The sequence below is a fragment of the Vicugna pacos genome, chromosome 7, assembly GCF_048564905.1.
Source record: "Vicugna pacos chromosome 7, VicPac4, whole genome shotgun sequence".
NCBI lineage: Eukaryota > Metazoa > Chordata > Mammalia > Artiodactyla > Camelidae > Vicugna > Vicugna pacos.
This window is the reverse complement of record NC_132993.1, coordinates 37,519,247-37,541,067: the sequence shown is the minus strand read 5'-3', so window position 1 is coordinate 37,541,067 and position 21,821 is coordinate 37,519,247. Positions and strand designations below refer to the sequence as shown.

Sequence of the window (21,821 nt, the reverse complement as noted above, 5' to 3'; positions counted from 1 at the left end):
GGTCCTACTGTATAGCACAGGGGAGCTATATTCAATATCCTGTAATAACCTATAATGAAAAAGAATATGAAAAAGAATAGATACATGTATAACTAAATGAATATGCTGTACACCAGAAACTAGCACATTGTAAATCAACTATACTTCAATAAAAATAATTGTTGAAAGATTAAATCTAGATTTTTAACTTTAAATGTTATGCAGTTCTAAGAATAACATTTAAAGAAAGCTAATGATTCAGATAAGAATGTATTCTGCTGTAAGAAACAGAAAATCTGACAAAAAGTGGCATAAATAATATGGATGTTTATTAAATTATTCAACAAGAAAATAAAAGATAAGTGCTTATTGGCATTTGTTCAGCAGCAAAAGGATGTCAGGGCAGACATATGTGCTATGCTTATGGCCTTTTCCTCATGATCACAAAATGCCTGCAGCTGCTCCAAGTATCACATCCAAGTAAAAGCAGGAAGAAACAGAAAAAGGGCAGCAGAATCTAACCTTTTGTTAGAAAGGCAAATGCTTTCCTGGGTGTAACCAAGTCTGATTTTACTGGAAAAGCTAGCTCGTATGGCTTTCCCAATGTGCAATGGAGACTGGGAAGCAGAATACATGACTGTCACAGTCAACTTCAAACTATCACCTGAAATTAGGTGTTCTAATACCCAAACAAAATTGTGGTGCCATTATCAAGAAAGACATGCTATCAAATGTGTCTGCCACAAGTGATACACATTTCCTTTTACTGCTTTCTTAATTTTACACATACAGAGATTAAAATTAGAAATAATCTGCTACTAATGCCAAACAAAGATCCCCTCTAATGTTATAATAATTTTACATGTGATCTAGAGGTATTTTCATTAAAATCTTTGTTAAGGAATCTTAATGAGCTCAAAAATACCCCCACAAGGAAAAAGGGAAAGATTTTAAGATATATTAGTGACAACTCTAGTTTTTGGCTGCATGATACTTGGCTAAGTTTCTGAAAAACATAAAATCTACACAGTTTCCTACTATTAATCAATGAATCTCATTAATTATCCACTTGATTTAATCAATAAATGTCAGCAAGTCCTTACAATCCCACTGAATGATCTTTTAACACAGTAGTCTTACCTCAAGTATGTACCATATGCGAAGAACAATCCCATCATTATTCCATTTAAAATAAAAATCACACCAACATAAAAGCAAGCAGGGTCTCCCAATCCTTTAAAAAGACACAGATTGTTCAACATTTAATGAATAAATGACTATATAGCAGTTGGGTGCAATTATCTCAATGCTTTGTAATCAAGACCTCATGAACTTGTAGAAAGCATTTGCTTTTCAGATTGCTGCTCTATTTAATAATTACATTAGTGCTTTCCCCTTCCATGAGGTGTTGTTAGTTACATTTATACTTTATATTTTATTGTAGTTACATTTATAGTTTTCCCTATTATAGTATTATTGGACTGTTACGATTAGTTGGTGCTTCATTTTATTTAGGTAATGCTGCTGTTGTTCAGTATCCGGAACTGTCTGTAGTCACTTGATAAATTATAAGACAAAATCCATTGCATTATTTTTGTTTTTTGCTAGATAAAATCAATATATATACACACACACATATATGAACACACAATCTACTAGGTGCTTTACAATTACCATCTCACATAATACTCAGAACAAATCTGAGTTTACTAGGTATAAAAACACATTTTTTAATGGTTGAGAAAAACAGCATAGAAAAAGTAACTTGCCAAAAGTTATTTAGCCGTAACTGGTGCAGCCAAGATTGGAAGGCTAGCCTTTCTTCTACTCCTCTGACCATTCCTTTTCATTTTGTCCCAATAATTTCTCTTTCTTTACCAACCGCCCTTTAATGTTGGACCACCTTATCCTCTTCCATATGCCCTCTTCTCTTCTCAGTCTGAATATTCTCCTTAAGGAAATTCTTCCACTTCCATGGCTCCAATTATCATTTATATACAGAGGACTCCAAGTGCATGTTCAGATGAGAACTTTCTTCTTATTCCTATATGTGCATATGCAGGTAGCCACTTGACATCACCACTTTGGGGTCTCTCAGAGATCTCAAATTAATGTAGCAACTCAAGCCTGCTACTTTTAAAATGTTTCTCACCATTCTGAATGGAGAAACTCAGTTATTTAGGCCAGAGACCAGTGTTTCATAATTTCACTCTCCTTCCCATCTCCTTTCAAACAATTATCAAATCTTGTCAGTTCTGTTTCCAACTATCTGTCAAATCCATTCATTTCCTAGTTACTTTTCCTGCAATCATTTACTGAGAGCACAGTAATTTCCTACCTGGCCTCACTGAATTAACTTCTGTCTTTTACTAATATATTTTCCATATAATTGCCAAAATAATATTTTAAAAATAAAAATCTGTTAAAATTCAACGAATACATATAAAATCCTTATCAAGTAAATTGTCCTTCATTATCTGACTCTTGCTTATGTTCCAAACATCATTTCACATCATGTTTTATTCTAAATTTCTCTGCTCTAGGAAGCCTAGCTTTCTTTCAGTTCTTTCTTGCCTCAGGACTTTGGAATTAGCTGGTCCCTGTTCTTGAAACACTTCTCCTAACCTCAGCAACACTATTTTCTTACCTGTAGTATCCACCACAGTTGTAACCACTAACATCCCTTTTACTTTGTGAATTCTATAAGGGTAAGACCCCATGTTTACCTGGTTTATCTTGGGGTCCCAAGTGCCAACACTAATCTATCACTCAGTGGCAACTTAATAAATACCATCAATGTATATATATGAGGTGATTTTTTTCCATCCTTTGGAAAAGGTTATACCGTCTTTAAAATTTTTTTTAAAAGTTTGTTTATTCATTTATTTATCTTTAATGGAGGTACTGGGGATTGAACCCAGGACCTCATGCAGGCTAAGCAGGAGCTCTCCCACTGAGCTATACCCTCCCCCAAGGTTATACCTTCTAAACTGATTAAGTCTCTCATTTTATGAGGCATTTTCTTGTTTCCTTTTCTTTGTACCAAAAAAAAAAAGTCTAATTGCCCTCAAATATCTTCTACCAATGCTGTTTTAGATGCTACAAAGATCACCCAAGGGAATCAGTAAAATTGTAAGGAAAACGTGGAAATACAGACTTAGGATATATTTAAAGATCTGAATGTTACTGTACACAAGTCTACAAATCTATATAATGTAGAGAATATGAAGAAATTAAAAAAAAACTATGTGAGTGTTATACAAGTAGATACATGTGATTCTGAATAAGAGTTTCAAGGGACAGCAGTATACTCACATTGCAAATAGTGCTAAATTGAAAACATCTTAAATAGAAGTGACAATTACAGAGCCTGAAAAACTGTTAAGAGGATTCTAAAAGCAGTTCCTGGGCAAAGATACTGATGTAGAAGATATATGTTAAAAGTTTGTTTAGAACAATTCATGGACTGTGAGAGCACACTAAAAAGCAGAATTTCTAATGTAATCTATTATCATATATCTGATTTCAAAATATGTATGTTTAACTAAATTTTTACATTAACTATTACAGGTAGAATTCTGATTGTTTTATCTACATCCCCCAAAATTATGTATTCAAACTGCCCCGAAGCTTTTTTTTGGTACCTCCTTATTCTGAAATGGAGGAATGACTTACAATCAGGGTGGCCTTAAATTACAGTATATTAATATTGAAATTAAATTCCAAAATAATACTCATATTAGTAAGTTACATAGCCTTCTCAGAAGATTACTTTAAAGGGTAAGTACTCCTTCAGGTGAATCAGTTCTAGAGTGTTTTTAAAGAAAAAAAATCAATCACAGTAGTTTATAATAATTCTTAAAGTGAGTCATAACATTATAAAATGTTTATGTAAACATTACTGACAGTACAGCAGCATTTTAGGAAGAAACATGCCTTCACAGCTTTGAACTTCATTTAGAGGTTCTATTCTGGTCACATTCCAGCAGGTCTTAGTTTCTAACCCAAATAAATTCATTATTCCCATATATGTGCGATACCAGAAGGCTATAATCACCTACAAAAGGTAAAAGCAAAAAGATAATAGAGACAAATATATTATCTTCATAATTAAAAATTTTCCAAAATACCACTTTCTGATGGTTGACTTTAACATTATAAACTTTGACAAATTTATTTAAATCATTTTATGTGGGAAACGGTCATTTTAAATTATACCTATACACATACACTCTATGAAGTTGTGTGTTACTGAGTAATGCATATTTACAAAATTTATGTTGTGATCAACATCTTTGTAATATACTTTTATAATCAACTCTAACATAATTAACAGCAGCAGTAAAATCAAGCATAAAGTATATAATTAAAATATGATGGTAAATAATAGCAAACTACAAAGATTTACAGAAATATTTCATAACATTTCACTTATTTTCTTCATAGTCTAAAAACCAACTCATTATAGTCTATAAAACCATCTGTGCATGGAATAATAACCCCTGTGCTCATTAAATGACCAAGCAGATTTAATTAACCGATCCTTCCCAATCTGAAATCTACTTTAAAAAGTTTAAAGACAAGGGAAAATAACAACAAAAAAATTGCAAACAAAATGCTCATGCTTGGGACATTTTTCAAAAACTAATTTTATAGATTTTGGAAAAATAATGCAAGATCACTGGGGATAAAAGTTAACAAAGAGTTCAAAGGGAAACTAAACATCATCTAGAACTAACTACTTTTATATTCTGGTGATCATCTCTCCCTAGGCATATGGAAACAGGTAGCTAGAGTTTATTCACTATGTAATATTATGTATCATAAGATGTTAACGTAATATACATCACTAAACAATATCCTAAACATCTTTTCATATCTATTACAAATTTACTATTTTATCAATTAATTTTATAAAATAGACATTATGTTAAAATAAATTTTAAACACGCTTGATAAAATAAACATACTTTGTAAAATGAATTTTATAAACATGTGTGAAACAAATGAAAAAACAGGAAGTCTTTGCAAAGAAGGGGGGAAAGCCAGCAAAGATATAGAAGATATAAGGAAGAAATAAATAAAAATTTCAGAACTGAAAAATACAGTAACCAAAACTAAAATTCAACAGTGAACTTAACAGCAGAATTAAGGGGATAGAGGAAAATAATCAGTGAACTGATAGAACAAAATGAAATGTCTCAATCTGAGCAACAGAGAGAAAATAGACTGAAAAAAAATACAGTTCCCTAGGGAACCATGGGACTCTAACAAAAGATCTCACATTTGTGTCACTGGAGTTCTGAAAAGAGAGGAAGAGGAGGAAACCAAAGCTGGGCAAATCAAAAGTGAGATAAAACCTAAGAAATCCATACCAAGACATATCACACTTATGAAAATTTTTAAACAGCATACTTCTGAATACTTGTGAAAACTGAAAACAAAAAAAAAAGTAAGAAAGAAAGAAAAAAGTCCTGCATTCTGAAAGTAGAAGGATGGAAAAAGATGTATCGTGCACATTAATCAAAAGAAAGATGCTAATATCAAAAAAAGCAGACTTCAGAACAAACAAAATCGAATGCAAAGGGGAGAGAGTTTTCATATAATGATAAAAATCTAACAAGAAGATATAGCAATCCTAAATGCACGTGTACAAAACACACAGCTATAGAATATGTGAAGAAAAACTGGTAAGACTTACAAGGAAAAATGGACAAATCCACAATTATGGTTGAAGACTTCAATATCCCTCTCTCAACAACAGATACACTGGAGAACTACAAAACACTGATTAAAGAAATTAAAGGTGACCTAAAGAAACAGAAAGATATTCCATGCTCTGGGATTGGAATAATGAATATTGTCAAAATGGCCATACTACCCAAAGCAATCTACAGATTTAATGCAATCCCTATCAAATTACCCAGGACATTTTTTCACAGAACTAGAACAAATAATTCTAAAATTTGTATGAAATTACAAAAGACCCAGAATTGCCAAAGCAATATTGAAGAAAAAGAAAGAAACTGGAGGACTCCCAGACTTCAGACAATACTACAGAGCCACAGTAATCAAAATAGCATGTATTTGTATAGTATCTGTATTTGTTACAGACATATGAATCAATGGAACAGAATACAGAGCCCAGGAAAAACCCCACAGACCTATGGCCAATTAATCTTCGACAAAGAAGGAAAGAATACACAATGGAGAAAAGACAGCCTCTTCAGCAAATGGTGTTAGGAAAACTGGGTAGCAGCAAGTAAATCAGTGAAGTTAGAACACTCCCACACACCTATACAAAAATAAACTCAAAATGGCTAAAAGACTTAAATATAAGACAAGATACTATGAACATGTTAGACAAAAACATAGGCAAAACATTTTCTGACATAAATCTTAGCAATGTTCTCCTACAGCAGTCTACACAGGCAATAGAAATAAAAGCAAAAATAAACAAATGGGACCTAATTAAACTTACAAGCTTTTGCATGGCAAAGCAAAACAAAAAGGCAACCAACAGAATGGGAGAAAATATTTGCAAATGAAGAGACCGACAACAGCTTAATTTCCAGAATATATAAGCAGCTTATACAACTTAATAACAAGAAAACAAACAACCCTATCAAAAACTGGGCAGAAGACCTAAACAAGCAATTCTCCAATGAAGACATACAAATGGCCAATAGGAACATGAAAAAAAATGCTCAATATAGCTAACTATCAGAGAAATGCAAATCCAAACTACAATGAGGTGTCATCATCACACCAGTAAGAATGGCCACCATTAAAAAGTCCACAAACGATAAATGCTGGCAAGGGTGTAGAGCAAAGTGAACCCTCCTACACTGTTGTTGGGTACATAGTTTGGTAGAGCCATTATGGAAAACAGTATGAAGATTCCTCAAAAAACTAAAAATAGACTTACCATATGATCCAGCAATCCCAATCCTGGGCATATATCTGAAGGGAGCTCTAATTTGAAAGATATATGCACCCCAATGTTCATAACAGCACTATATACAGTAGCCAAGACATGGAAGCAACCTAAATGTACATGGACAGATGACTGGATAAAGAAGATGTGGAATACTACTCAGACATTTAAAAATAATAAAATAATGCCATTTGCAGCAATATGGACGGACCTGGAGATTGTCATTCCAAGTGAATTAAGTCAGAGAAAAATACCATATGATATCACTCATATGTGGAATCTAAAAAAAAAAAAGACACAAATGAACTTACCTACAAAACAGTAACAGACTCACAGACATGGTAAACAAACTTACGGTGACCAGGAGGGAAAGGGGGTGGGAAGGGATAAATTGGGAGTTTGAGATTTGCAAATACTAACTACTATATATAAGATAGATAAACAACAAGTTTATTCTTTATAGCACAGGGAACTATATTCAATATTTTATAGTAACCTATAACAAGAAAGAATATGAAAATGAACATATGTATATGTATGACTAAAACATTATGCTGGACACCAGAAATTGACACAATACTGTAAACTGACTCTATGTCAATAAAAAACAGACCAAAAAACAACAGATAATACTACACGGGAAATCAGTGAGTGCTGAGAAGACATCAAGGCCACTATACCACTATCATCCAACAGGATCTAATCAACATTTATAAAATACTTCATCCAATAACAGCATAATGCACAATTTTTCAAATGCCTACAGAATATATTTCAAGACATATGCTATTCTGGGCCATAAGACAAACCTCAGCAAACTTAAAATAATTTAAATGATACAAAGTGTATTCTCTAACCACAATGAATTTAAGCTACAAACTAACAACAGAAAGATAAAAAGAAAACCTCCAAACACTTGGAAACTAAAAACAAATTAACAAAAAACTTAAAAAAACATCCACAGACCAAGTAGGCAGTCTCAAGGGAAATAAAACATATTAAGTTGAATAAAAGAGAAATACAAGGTTTCCAGGTCCAGCACCTAAGAAGCTTGTAAGTTGCCACTCCGTCTAATAAGTAAAAAGTTGAACAAACTGGAAAAATCAACAATTCTTCTTAGATCCATAATAGAAGTGAGATTACAAGGTAAACTGCTCCCTAAACTGGAGACATTGACAGGCAATTAAAGAGAATCACAAGTTACTGGAGCAGAAACCCTCATGGAAACCAGATGGAGAGTAGGAAAACTTAATTGTAATTGATGAATGCTGGAGGCACAGCAAGACAATTCTGAGGATCAAAAACTCCAGGGAGACCCCATAATAGGGAGGGTGCCCACATATTTATGAGTTTCAGCTCTAGGAGATTACCAGGTTCTCACAGTAGAAATCAGAAAAAAACCTCCTGCTTCTGACAGGGAAGTGGTGAGGCGATCATTTTGAAACACACCAGAGCATTCTGTTCTTCTTAAGAAGGCCTGTCTTTAGGAGAAACTATTCTACCAGAGACTAACCTGCTGGGGTTTTATCAGAGCCTAATGTGCAAGTCCCCTCTAGCTGTCCATGTGAGAGAAGGGAAATATCCAAATCCAACCCACTCTAGCCATCCTGTTGCACCTAAATGGGGAGAAAAAAAAAAAAAAAAACTAAACCTGAGAAGCACTTGTTAAATTCACAGTCCAGAGGTACAGGTTCATAAAAGACTGAGACGTAATTATAGGATTATAGAATGCTTCCCTTACCACCACACTACTAAAGGACTATTTACAGCAGTTCTTTGTACCCAGTACATCACTGTCCAGCTATTAAGAAAATACTACAAGGCATTCTAAAAGCCAAAAACATAGTCTGAGAAACAGAGCATGCATCAGAACCAGAGTTAGATATGGCATGGATTTTGGATTATAAAATTGGGAGTTCAGGAAAAGTATGATTCATATGCTAAAGGCTCTAATAGATAAAAGTAAATAGCATGCAAAAACAGACAGACCATGTAAGCAGAGAGAGAAATTCTCAGAAAGAACCAAAAAGAATTGCTAGAAATCAAAAACACTGTAACAGAAATCAAGAATGCCTTTGATGTGCTTATTAGTAGGTTGGACTGGGCTGAGGAAAGAATCTCTGAGCTTGAGTGTATCTCAATACAAACCTCCAAAACAGAAAACCAAAAATACAAAAGACAAAAAAAAAAAAAAGAGAGCAAGAGAGAATAGAATATCCAAGAACTGTGGGACAACTACAAAAAGTGTAGGACACATGTAATGGGAATACCAGAAGGAGAAAAGATAAAGAAACAGAGGGAATATTTGAAACAATGACTAAGAATTTCCTCAAATTAATGTCAGATACCAAACCACAGATCCAGAAATATCAGAGAACATAAAGCATGATATAGGCCAAAAAAAAACCACACCTATAAAATAAGAATTACATCTGCCTCCTCTTAAGAAACCATTCAGTTAAGAAGAAAATGAAATATTTAAAGAGTTGGGAGGGGAAAAAACAATCTAAAATTCTTTATCATGTGAAATTATCCTTTCAAAGTGAAGGAGAAATACTTTCTCAAACAAATCAAAATTGAGGAACTTTGTAAAGATGTTCTTTAGAGAGATGGGAAAGATACAGATCAGAAACTTGTATCTACATAAAGAAAGAAAGCATTAAAGAAAGAATAAGACAAAATAAAAACTTTGTATTTTTCTTAATTGATCAAATGTATAACAGCTTTGTTCAAAATAATAGCAACAGTGTATTCATTTATGTATTGTTACGTATGTATGTATGCTTATGTATAACTGACATAAACGACAGCAATTATTCAGGGGTTGGGAGGGAGGAATTAGAATTATTTTGCTATTATAAGGTATTCATACTACCCTAGAAATGGTTTAGTGTAATTTAAACTGGTCCTGGATTCACTGTAAATGCATATTGCAAACTCTAGGGCAATCACCAAAAAAAAAAAAAAAAAAGAAAGAAAGAAAAAAAAAGAAAAAGGAAAAAAGAATTATAACTTTAATGTCAAGAAAGAAAAGAAAGTGTAATAACATAAAATGCTCAAATTAGAATCACAAAAGGCATAAAAAGTAGAATCAAAGAAGGAACAAAAAGCCAGGGTAAAAACCAGAAAAAAATGGTAACAAATATAGTAGACATCAATCCATTTTGAATGTGAATGATCTAAACGCATCAGTCAATAGACAGAGACTGTCAGAGTGGATCAGAAAACAAGGCCCTGTCATGTGCTGTCTACAATAAACTAACTTTAAATATAAGGACATATGTAGATGAAGAGTAAATGAATAAAGTAAGATATACTATGTTGACACTAAAAGAAAATCAGAGTAGCTATACTAATTTTATACAGAGCAGACTTCATAGTGAAAATGTTACCGAGGTAAAGAATGGTGTTACATAATGATAAAAGGACCAATTCTACAAGAAGACATAGCAATCCTTAATGTGCATACATCTAAAAACAGAGTATCAATGAAATCAATAAGCCTCTAGCCAGGTTAATTAAGACAAAAAGAGAGAACACAAATTACTAATAACAGAAACAAAAGAGGGGACATCACTACAGATCTTGTAGTTATTAGGAGGATAATAAAGAGATAATGAACAACCCTATGCCCACAAATTTTATAACCTGTGAATCACTTCCTTGAAGTGCCATAAGAAGAAATAGACAATCTGAATAGGACTGTATCTAGTAAGTAAATTGAGTCAACAATTACTAACCTTCTAGATCAGAGAGCAACAGGCCCAGATCAGGTCACCACTGAATTCTATCAAACTTTCAAAGAAGAGTGTATACCAACTCTCTAGATTCTCTTCCAGAAGACACAGTACAGGAAATACTTATGAACTCATTCCTTGAAGCCAGAATTACCATAATACCAAACCAGAAAAAGATACTACAAGAAAACTATAGAAAAATAATTTTCATGAACAGATGCAAAAATCCCCCCAAAATAGCAAATCAAATTCAACAACGTATAAAAAGAATTATACATCATGACCAAGTGGGACTTAATGCACATATATAGGGTTAGTTCAACATTTGAAAATCAATTAATTTAATTCATCATATCAACAAGCTAAAGAAGAAAAATTACAAGATCATATCAATAGATGCAGAAAAAGCAACAGACAAAATCTAACACTCATGATTTAAAAAAAATTCTCAGTAAACTATGACTAGAGGCATACTTCCTTAACTAGATAAAGAGCATCTACAAAAACCCTACAGCTAAAATCATATTTATTGATGAGAAACTTGAAGCTTTCTCACTAAGGAACAAGGCAAGAATGTCCCATCTCGCCACTCCTCTTCAATATCATATTAAAACTCCTAGCCAATACAATGAGATGAGGTAAGAAAAAAAAAAAGTATAGAGATCAGAAGTAAGAGAGAAAACACTTTGTTCACAGATAACATGATTGTCTATCAGAAAATCTGAATAAATCAACCAAAAACTCCTGGAACTAAGAAGCTATTATATCAAGGTTGCAGGATACAGTTAATATACATAAGTCAATCATCTTCCTACATATCAGCAATAAACAACTGGAATTTGAAATTAAAAACACAGTATTTATCAAAATGAATTTAAGACATGTTCACTAAAAACTACAAAATAATAAAAAAAAATTATACCTAGTATGTACCAGAAGGAAATTACCATTTAATTCATTCAACAAATATATTGAATTAATTCTATATTCCAGGCACTAGGCACAGTCATAAACAAAAGTCCCTGTTCACAGGCATTGAAAAATAGTAGGAAACAGGGTCATTAGTAGAGAATAAAAGAGGGAAAACAGTTTGGGAGAACTGGAGAGAGAAGAAATGAAACAGGCATTAAGGACAGGAGTTAGCAAAACTAAGTCAAGGGCTAAGTCAGGACCTGTGTCCTACTCTGGTACAAGTTTTTTACCCTTCCCCCCAGCAGTTTAAGGTTTTTTTCCGCATAAGGAATACAAGGGAGAAGGCTGCAACCAGAGTTTCATGCCTCTCCCTAAGTGGCTCCCCCAGGCTTTGCCACAGGGGACGCTTCCTCAGGACTCTTGATAATCTTTTGTCAGCACCCAGTCAGATCTGTGGGGAAAACCTGCAAGTGACTGTAAATTCCCTTATATCTGCAGTCCCAGGGGTCATACATTCTCTTGTTAACTCATGCTAGGCACTTCCCAGCTGGTGAATAATTTGAGCTAAGCTCTTTATTCTGGTGTCTAGTGGCAGAAGACCCACGTAAACAGATGTTTGTGTCCCTGTTCTTCTGGCAGGCACCTTTTTCCTTTGACTTTGGGTTAGCTGATTGCCCTACTACCTCAGCTCCCTGATAGTTTCAGGGAAAGTTATAATTTTGCAGATTGTCCAGCTTGTGTAGTTGCTGCTAGGCTGGTAGCACTGGTCTTTCTGCCTTTCTACATTCAAAGGAAAGCTGATCTTACATGATTAAATCGCGCTTTCTACCTTCTCAGTGCTCATACTTGGGAAGCTGATTACAGCTGAAGAAACCAACTCTGCTGACTGGTCTCATTCTAGGTTCAAGACCATGAACCTCAAATGAAGCCCTTGGTGCTACCCAGGAAACCCACTTTGCTTCCCAAATTGAGTCATTCTCCCATATCAGAGGTCAGCAAGCTTTCACTAGAAAGAGCAAGATAGTAAGACCTAAGGCTTTGCGAGACACATATAGTCTCTCTCTCATATTCTTTGATACATTTATATTTATCTCTGTGCATATATGTATTTACATTTAAAAAGCCATCATTGTACTTCATCATATTAACAGAATAAATCAGAAAAACCACATGATTATCTTAATAGATGCCAACTACAGCCCATGGCCTGTTTCTGTACAAACTGGAAGCTAAGAATAGTGTTCACATTTTAAAGATTTGTTAAAAACAACAATAGCAGAGACCATATGTGCTTCATAAAACCTATAATATTTCACATTTGATATTTTGCAGAAAGTATGCCAACTCCTCATGTAGGAAAAAAGCATTTGTCAAAATTCAACATTCAAAATAAAAACTCTCAGCACACTAAGAATAAAGGTGTATTTCTTCTACCTAGTAAAGGACATCTCTGAAAATCTACAGCTAACATTGCACTTCACAGGGCAAGACTGAATGCTTTTCTCCTAATACTGGGAATCAGAGAAAAGTATCTGCTTTCAACATTCTTATTCAACATTATAATAGATATCCTAGCCATGCAAAAAAAAAGAAATAAAAGGGACAGTTTGGAGAAAGAGAAATAAAACTGTCTCTATTTGTACTGACATAATTTAGAAAAACTCCTAGAACCAATGAGTTTAGCAATGTTACAGATTGAAGGTCTTTAAATTGAGGAGAGGAACTTTTGATACTCTGCTTAACTATAAGGATGCATACAATCAATAAACTTTAAAGGTCACCTCCTTTCTATAACATCACTGTGCTTACTTTCTATTTTTACATGATACAAAAAAATCCATCCGCAAATATTTGTCCCCAAATATTGCTCACCTCTGGATAAAGATGGAAGCGTTTCACTGTATTAATTACAAGGGGATATTCAGTGAGCCTGTCATTCATAATCATCCACAGTCCTTCCAAAAATGAAGGCGCTTCAATAATGGTCTTGAAGTAGGAATAATAAAGTCCCTTTAAAAGAGCACAAATTGTCAATGTAAGTGAACATTTGAAAATGTTTCTATAACTCTTTTTGAACAATTTCTCCTGAAAAAAAGAAAATGGTAGCAAGACTTCCTAATTTCTCCTCACTACTGCATTCTTGGACTCAAAAAATCATACATCTGCAGGTTATTACTGTGCTATTCTTTTATGTTATCTGTAGGTTTGAAAGAGTTGGAGGGGCGGTTAAACATTTTAAGGTGGTTTTCTAACCATACCTTAAAGTATGTATATAATATATTTTTAATTCCACCAAGCTTGATTTTTATCCCCACATCATGAGATGCCTAGACTAGGCTGAGATCTGATGAATTCTGGCACAGACATGACTTCATGTCCTTGTACATGTACAATTTTGCATACAGAAAATTACTTCTCTTTCTCCAACTCTTAAGAAATAAATAATGATCATAAACATCATGAGACCTAGTTCATGCTTTCATCTTACTTCGTAGCTCCATCTATTGGCTCTGTATAAAGTGAAAGCTAACTAAAAGTCAACTGTTGTTCATGACACAAACTCTGTGTCCTGGAAAAGGGATTATTTTAGTGCATTATTCCAGCATGTGAAATAATGACTTTATTACACCAGTAAAAGTGCTGTATAGCTAAAATTCAAAAGTTAACAAAAGCACGTTGTTTCAGATTACTTCATCAGTTTCCTGCTTTCCGTCCTAAAAAATAAAGGGCCACACAGTTGGTAATACATTCTCCCCAAAAAACATTAAAAATAATCTTCAACTCTATACTCACTCCTGCCTCATACAACTACAGGTATTTTACTTTTGATAGTTTAAGCAACACTAGTGACTACGAAATTAAAGATGTTTCAGCTGATATCTGAAAGAGCATTTCCTCATAGTTTTGATTAGTAACAAGAGATCATATAAAGATTTCTCTCTTTGGCTTATGACAGAAACAAGGCAATACAATGAAAGGAAACCTAATATGCATGTCTGTATTTAGAGATATATAAAAACATATAAATCTTATTAATAACAGCTATTACTTTTGCACCAGGTACTATGCTATGTACTTCACTCAGTATCTTCCTTCATTTTTTAATAAAATCCTGTAAGGCTGGCATTATTTCTAGTTAACAGATGAGACTGAGAATCCAGACAGGTTAACTGACCAGTATCACACAATGAAGCATAGAACTGCCATTCAAATTTAGTGATCTGTCATCAAAGCTCAGACTCTGCCATAGCTACACTCCTTATTTAATAATATTTTAATGCTGTCTTTGGAAGTAATACCTATATTAAAAATTCAAATGCTTTACAAATGCTAACATACCCTTTCTTCAGAGCTTTAAGGGGCTATAAGGTGAGATTTAAAAGCAGTGGCTGAGATAACTAGACTAGGTAAATTTGTAGACAGGGAGTCAAATAAAAGTCAGCAGGAGCTAGGTGAGTGGGGGGGCTAAGTGTTTAACAGGTACAGTTTCTGTTTAGGATAATAAGAAAGTTCTGGATGGATGGTGGTGATGGTTGCACAACATGAGTGTTTTTAATGTCACAGTCATATCATTTGCAAATATTTTCTCCTGGTTCAGTAGGTTGTCTTTTCATTTTGTGGATGGTTTTCTTTGCTTTGCAAAGTCTTTTAAGTTTACTTAAGCTCTATTTGTTGATTTTTGCTTTTACTTCTTTTGCCTTAGGAGACAGATCCAAAAAAATATTGCTACAATTCATGCCAAGAGTGTTCTGCCTATGTTCTTTTCTAGGAGTTTTATGGTCTCAGATCTTACATTTAGGTCTTTAATCCACTTTGAGCCTAGATTATAGCTTGAGAAATAGTGCAGTTCACCAAAAATTCATTTCAGTTCCTAATAAATTTTTACCTTATAGACTTACTATTCTTAAACCACAAATTCATTCATTAGAAGAAAGAACCTAACCATTTCAGTGCGAAAAGTCATCTCCCGTTCCAAAGATGAGAGGTGAGAAAAATGACGATCATTTTCAAAAAGTGTTACCAAATGCATCCTAGGCAAAAAAGAAGAACATGTTTCAAAAAAATTACTAAAGTAACGGTATGAACAAAGTATGAAAACCATAAAAAGGAAAAAGAATAAATTTTTATAATGAATACTGGGATAATTTTATAATTTGCTTACTAACTTGTATATTTTTAGGCATATATATGTTAGCATTAGCACATAGCTGAAATTCCTGCACTCTTTGGCTCTTCATTGTATATCTAAAACTCCTGCAGGTATTTTTATCCCTCCTCCCACTCCAGGACTCTAAATCAGAACAGAGGCATGTTTTTGTTAAGTTTCACAAGTTATTCTAATGTATGAGGTTTGAGAAATGCCTCTAATTGCTGAAAAGCTTTGGAATATAATTTTAAATAAAATTATCTTAGATTAAAGCAATTTTTAAATAAGTTAATACTACATAAAATGCCAAAGAACACCAGACTGTACTTTAAGATATTTTATTAATGCAACTCAAAAAAACAGCTGTAGGGACTGAAAATAGGAGCATGTGTGAAAAGTAAAATTTGTTATAGTCAGTAATTATACTATCCTTAATTTATATAGTAGATGCTCTCCAATGAAATAGAAAATAAAGCAAAATTCCATATAGTAAACCTGTCTAACACTCATCTTCATTTACATGTAGGACATATGCCAGGGTACCAATAGCTGCAGGAAATGTTTATGATCATTAAAGCCTTAGTTTAACACAGAAATCTCCCTGCAGACTAATGGTCAAAACAGCACTGTCCCAACAGGATGTGGGGCAATCTCATTCATCCCAAGAGTCGAAATCCTTGAGCTCAGTTAGAAATGAAGGTATGTCAGAGGAAAAATATTATTTTACATATAGTTTTTTTACAAATAGATCACTTGTATAAAATAATGTGCATGTGTATGCACACTGAAAGGCTCATTTAATTCTGTACTACCATTAGAGAGTGTTTATCTTCATTTCTACCTGATTTCCAAACGACAGGTGTTAACTAAAACTTTATCTCTAACTTTATGTCACTAACACTCAATTACTATAAAATAAAAAATTTTTACATGAGATAAACATGCAAAATACATTAGAAAATCTAGGTATTTAAGAAATATACTGGTGAATCCTTTGGTAAAGCAAAAATATTTTAACTCATAAGTTACTATTCCCCTAATGCACCCATTTATAAATGCTGTTTCACATACAAAGTTTTATATGTAAGCTGGTGCACATACAGATGTTCTATACACATACCAAGCAGTTATCATTTTATTATATGCAAACAGTGATAGCAATTTTTAATCCAAATGTTTTTATTTATTTCAAATTAGTCTTACCAGTGCAAAACTCCCACAAAGACAGCTGGGAAAAGAAAAAAAGAAAAAAGTCATTAAAAGCTGCTTTACTATAGTATACCTCTAAAACAAGTATTTAATAATTTTTAAAAAACCACTACAATGTTGTAAATTCCCAATTATGCTTCTCCATTCTTTTTTCCATATTCTTACCATCCTGAGCTCATTCCTACTACTCTTCAATATTCTTCCGAAGATTTACTTGTTTTATACCAAGATCAGCAAACTTTGGCTCATGGTCTTTTTTTGCATTGTCTGAAAGCTAAAAATCCTTGTTACGTTTTTTAAGGGTAGTAAAAATAAGAAAGAAGAAGAATAGGTAACAGAGACTGTATGTGGCCTGTGAAGCTTAAAACATTTACTACCTGGCTCTTTATAGAAAAAGTATATACTTACTACGTATGTTAACTTTCTATCATAATATACTCTGAACCACTTTAAAATTAAATCTATACCGTCCCTCTCGACTTGAAACAGATGCCCCTCTGATAGGTTTCATTAACTGTTAAGATACTCAGAGAGTGTCCTATTCGACTGTATTTATATCCTCTTTCTTATTCTCCAGACAATTATATAAACTGGCAAAAACTCTTAAAAATGATATTTAAGTAAATGATCAAATATCCTACTAAGTCCATCTAGCTTTCTAAAAATCCTCACAAGATTCTCATGTCTCTCACTCCCTCCTTCCCTTACACCACATTCCACACCTGATAAAATGGTTAAGGTGTAACGATGCCAATATTGTAAACGCATGAAGTGCTTATCTCCACTCCTTCCAAAGCTGTGATACAAAGCCTATCTCCTGAGCCCCTGTATCCTGTCTCTGTCAAGCTCACCTCTGAAAGTGACCCAACTTTACTCTTTACTGAGACGAAGATCATTTGATGCAAGCACTCCTAACTTCTCTTATGTCCACTACAACATTTCTCTATACAGTAATCCTTGGTTTTCTAATCTCTATCATCTCAGAAGAGGAAGCATCTTTTCTCTTTTCTACAGTTAGCTTCTCAAATTTGTGCCTTTTTAATTCCACCCTTCCCAATTATTCCAAGACTGCTCCATCAACCATTCCCAACTCTTGGAACCTCAATCGTACTGTCCCCTTAATCCTTCCCTTTAGCCTTTGATTTTCCTAAGCCTTAGAACACTTCTCTAGATCTAGAGGCCCTTCAAACTAGGAAATATTCTCTCCTCCACCCCCTGCCATTATTTAATAAGATTCTTAGCCACCTTCATTTTAATAAGTTCTTGTAACTCTTTTAAATGATCAATGACCTTCAGTTATCAACATCAACAGCCTCTTTCAAGTCTCATGCTTTTCAATCTCTTTGTAGCATTTGACCAGATTCTTGGATTTCTTCCTGTGTCATCTTCCATCACACCAACTCTTCCAGTTCTTCTATTTTTCTGACCATTTGTTTTTATATGCTTATCTATCTGGCTTTTCCTTTCCTCTCATCTCTTAAAACTAAGTATGGGGGAGGTGTTTCCCAAGTATCTTTACTTTGCCCTCTTTCATCTCTTCGCAATCTTACTCAATTTTTACTTTTTTTAAACACACTTCTACACAGATAATTCCTAAATCTATAATCCTCTTGCCTGAACATTCTCTCTCCCTTCTCTTTTCACTCTTCTACCTCACCACCTACCCAGCTCTCTCAATGTTTCCATCAATTCTCACCTCTGTCCTTTCTTCTCCATTCCAACCGTTGCTACCTTCTTAAGACCACTATTGCCTGGATTCTAGTATTCAATCATTTTTTCTGCTTCTTTTCTCAGTTCATATCCAGTCCATTTTACATACTGCTATCAACTTAATCTCTCTGAAGTACACTTCTGATCACGTCACTCTATTTAACAATCATTCAATGCCACTGTTGGGAATATACTAAACATTATAAAATTGCTCACTTTAAAAATGGTTAACTTTAATGAGGCATTTCACGTCATTAAAAAATTATTTTCCTAAAGAAAAGAATCAATCAGTGCCTTCCTACAGAATAAAGTTCAACTGCCTTAAACCCAGACTTGAATTAGATTCTCCGTGGCTGGTCCCAGCCAATATTTTAAACTCCCTATTTCTTCTTTTTTGTACGTTATTGTACCCTTACTTTCAGCCTTCCCTTGCTTTTGTATTTTCTTACTTCCGTGACTCTGATTATGCTGGTCTATCAGCCTCTTACACTTGTCCTCTGCTTCACACGTCCAAATACCAGTTTTTGTCACAATTCGAATCCCACCTTTTCCTAAAAGTCTCCCCTGAACTCATTTCCCACTTCCCATCCTAAAGTATTAGTTCACTCTTTTCAACTCTCATAGCACTTAATATACTCAGTCATCATTTCACCCAACATTCATTGAGTGCCTTCAATGTGCCAGTAGAGGGCGCACCAGAGCTTGTGTTTAGGATGCAAAACACCTAGGTATCTAACACCATGTGGACTCTGGAGTGGGATGTATGTGTTGCCATAATTAGACATCTGATAAAATCTAAATATGAACCCCTATCTATTTTTTCTCAAGTATTTCTAAAACACCCCAAATGTGGAGGTTCATTCTACTTTAATATCAGCAGTCAACTTAGGATAGAAAAAAACCCCACAACTTACATTAAGAGATAGTTATCTATGTTTCAATTTATATCAGCAGCCAGTCTGAGCAAGGACTGGGCTCAAAATTGATTTTAATGAAACAGCAACATTTAAGTTACCTCTTCAGGTATATAAGATGAGGAATGCAAATAAGAAGAAAATTTCCCAGTGTAGGCATCGAAGCTCCCCAGCAAGATGAAAGTCAATGAATACCAACATGGGGAAATATATTGCCTAATTTGACCTTATTTCCACTATTAAAGTTTCTCAGATAGTTAAAAGAACCGATACTTTATTTTGCTTTATTCAAAGTACAGAAAAAATATGTCTAAATCTCGCCCCTAAGAGCTAAACAATCGTTTTCACAACTTGGATAAATGGCTGCCTTGATTATGATGACATTTTGCTGGTAACACATGAAGTGATCACTATGTCTGAAAACCCTGGGGAAAATAAAAAACTAAGAGGGCTTTGAATTCTTCTCAACGATTTTCCAGAAATTACACCTTGCCATTATTCCTGCTAGGCTTGCCTATGAAACTGATCTTCAAGACTCACCAAAACCACAGCCAGCCAACCCGAGGCTCAGAGGGTCTGAGAGTCCCTTGGGTGAAAGCGGGAGTGCACTGGCCCAGAGCCGTCGGGGCTCCTGCCGACGGCTCTCCCTGGTCGGCTCTGCTCACCTATGCAGAAGGTGATCCTGCCCGTGAACTGACGTCTCTGCAATAGATGCACCTTGTCGCGGAGTTGCTCCAGGAAACAGCTGAGGAATTGGAAGCGGTCCAGAACAAGTGTCTTTGAGACCACCTCCAGCTGCATGCAATTCTGCGCGTTCAGGTTTCGGGTCCTTCGCGGCGAGTATCTCCGGGCGCCCCCTGGCAGGTTCCCCCCGCCTACAGGCAAAGGCAGCTGGGGCTTTTTCACCTCCTCCTTCGGTTCCTCCTCCAACTCCGGCTCCCCAGCTCCGGTGGCCCGGCGCCGCCGCTTATACTGCGTGGAGCGGGGTGAATGCAACGGCTCTGAAGCCGCTTCATTGAGCTTACTCCTCGTTTGCCCGACCATTTTCTCATAGTCCCTGTTCGGAGTAAGCTGGGACTGACTCCGGCAGGGGCCGGCCGAGTTGGGCGAGGTCCGCAGGGTCCTGGTTCCCAGGCCCGCTCAACGACTAAACCCCGCCGCCGTTGCAGGCCGCCTGGTCGTCAAGGCGACCGCGAAACCTGGAGGGGGGTGGGGGAAGCCCAGGCTGCCCCGCGCCGCTCGTGCGCCGCCCACGCGCGCCTCGCCACGCGCGTCCTCCCACGTGCGCCGCCCACCGCCGCCCAAGTGCGCAGGCTCTGCGTGCCGCTCGCGCCTCCTCCCACGAGCGCCGCCCAGCTCGCCGCTTGGTATCGCCCCCTGCTGGCGGACAAGTATGAGGAACTTTCTTAAGAGTTCATAACTTTCTTGGAGATTAGTGTTAGCTTCGTTATTTTTACCCAAAAGTTGCCTGTCTCGAGGTGGTTGAAGGGAAAGGACAATTAATTGAAAGAAATCACCACAGAAAGCGAGGGAGAGAAGTGAGCGCCTGCGATGCGCCCGGCACTTGAGGAGCATCTCACCTGGTCTCCCTCCAACACGTTGCACTGGGCGTTCAAGAGTCCGTCTCCCTCGCTGAGGCAAAGGTCCGAGGCCACAGGCGGCAGGCGCAGAGCCGGCGTGAGCCGGGTGAGTCTAACCCCAGAGCCTCAGGTTGACGCGAGTTCGGTGACGTCGCCTTTGAGGACAGCGTTTACTGACCCATCCTTGAGGTAAAATTATGTGTCCCAAACACAAGGTTGCTCAGAATTCCTCAGCAGCTGAGCGCGGAGCTGTGCTCAGCCCTCTCACGTTCCTGAACCAGAAACCACCCAGGACCTCATGATTGGGGAGCTCTTAGCCGCACAGACACCGCACAGCCGCACATGACGCCGCAGCGGTGGGCAGGGGCCGTGCGCATTTTCCGTGTCCGCTGCAGGCCGTGCCCTGGGGCCCACCCTACTTCTCCTCCCTTCTGTTTTACTTGGGCCCAACTCCCCAAGCCCCTTCTCCCTCATCTAGTCTACGTTACGGCTCACTGTGGCCAGGTTCATTTTCCTGATGTAACACCGCTCAACAATGTTCATGGCTCCCACTGGCCTACAAATAAAATGTAAACGCCTTGGGCTTGCTCATCAGTGCCTTCAGTAATCTGCCCCAATTGCCTCTTCAACTTTAATTTCCCACATCCCAGACACAAATCTTCCTTTCCAGTTTTTCCGACTGGATCCATGGTGAGA

The 21,821-nt window shown here is 36.0% G+C and overlaps 1 protein-coding gene across 2 annotated transcripts in view; it reads right to left on the bottom strand.

The window, feature by feature from the left end:
* The window catches only part of DPY19L2 (dpy-19 like 2), a 77,499-nt gene extending 56,771 nt beyond the window's left edge, over positions 1–20,728 (bottom strand). For both annotated transcript variants that reach the window (XM_031674310.2, XM_072964683.1), the window contains exons 1-6: positions 20,211–20,728; positions 16,916–16,940; positions 15,509–15,596; positions 13,438–13,575; positions 3,916–4,036; positions 1,120–1,213 (exon numbers count right to left, since the gene is read on the bottom strand). In XM_031674310.2, coding sequence (XP_031530170.1) covers positions 1,120–1,213; positions 3,916–4,036; positions 13,438–13,575; positions 15,509–15,596; positions 16,916–16,940; positions 20,211–20,589 — 845 coding nt within the window. In that variant the 5' untranslated portion in view covers positions 20,590–20,728. The remainder of the gene's footprint in view (positions 1–1,119; positions 1,214–3,915; positions 4,037–13,437; positions 13,576–15,508; positions 15,597–16,915; positions 16,941–20,210) is intronic.
* Between the last annotated feature and the right edge of the window lie 1,093 nt (positions 20,729–21,821).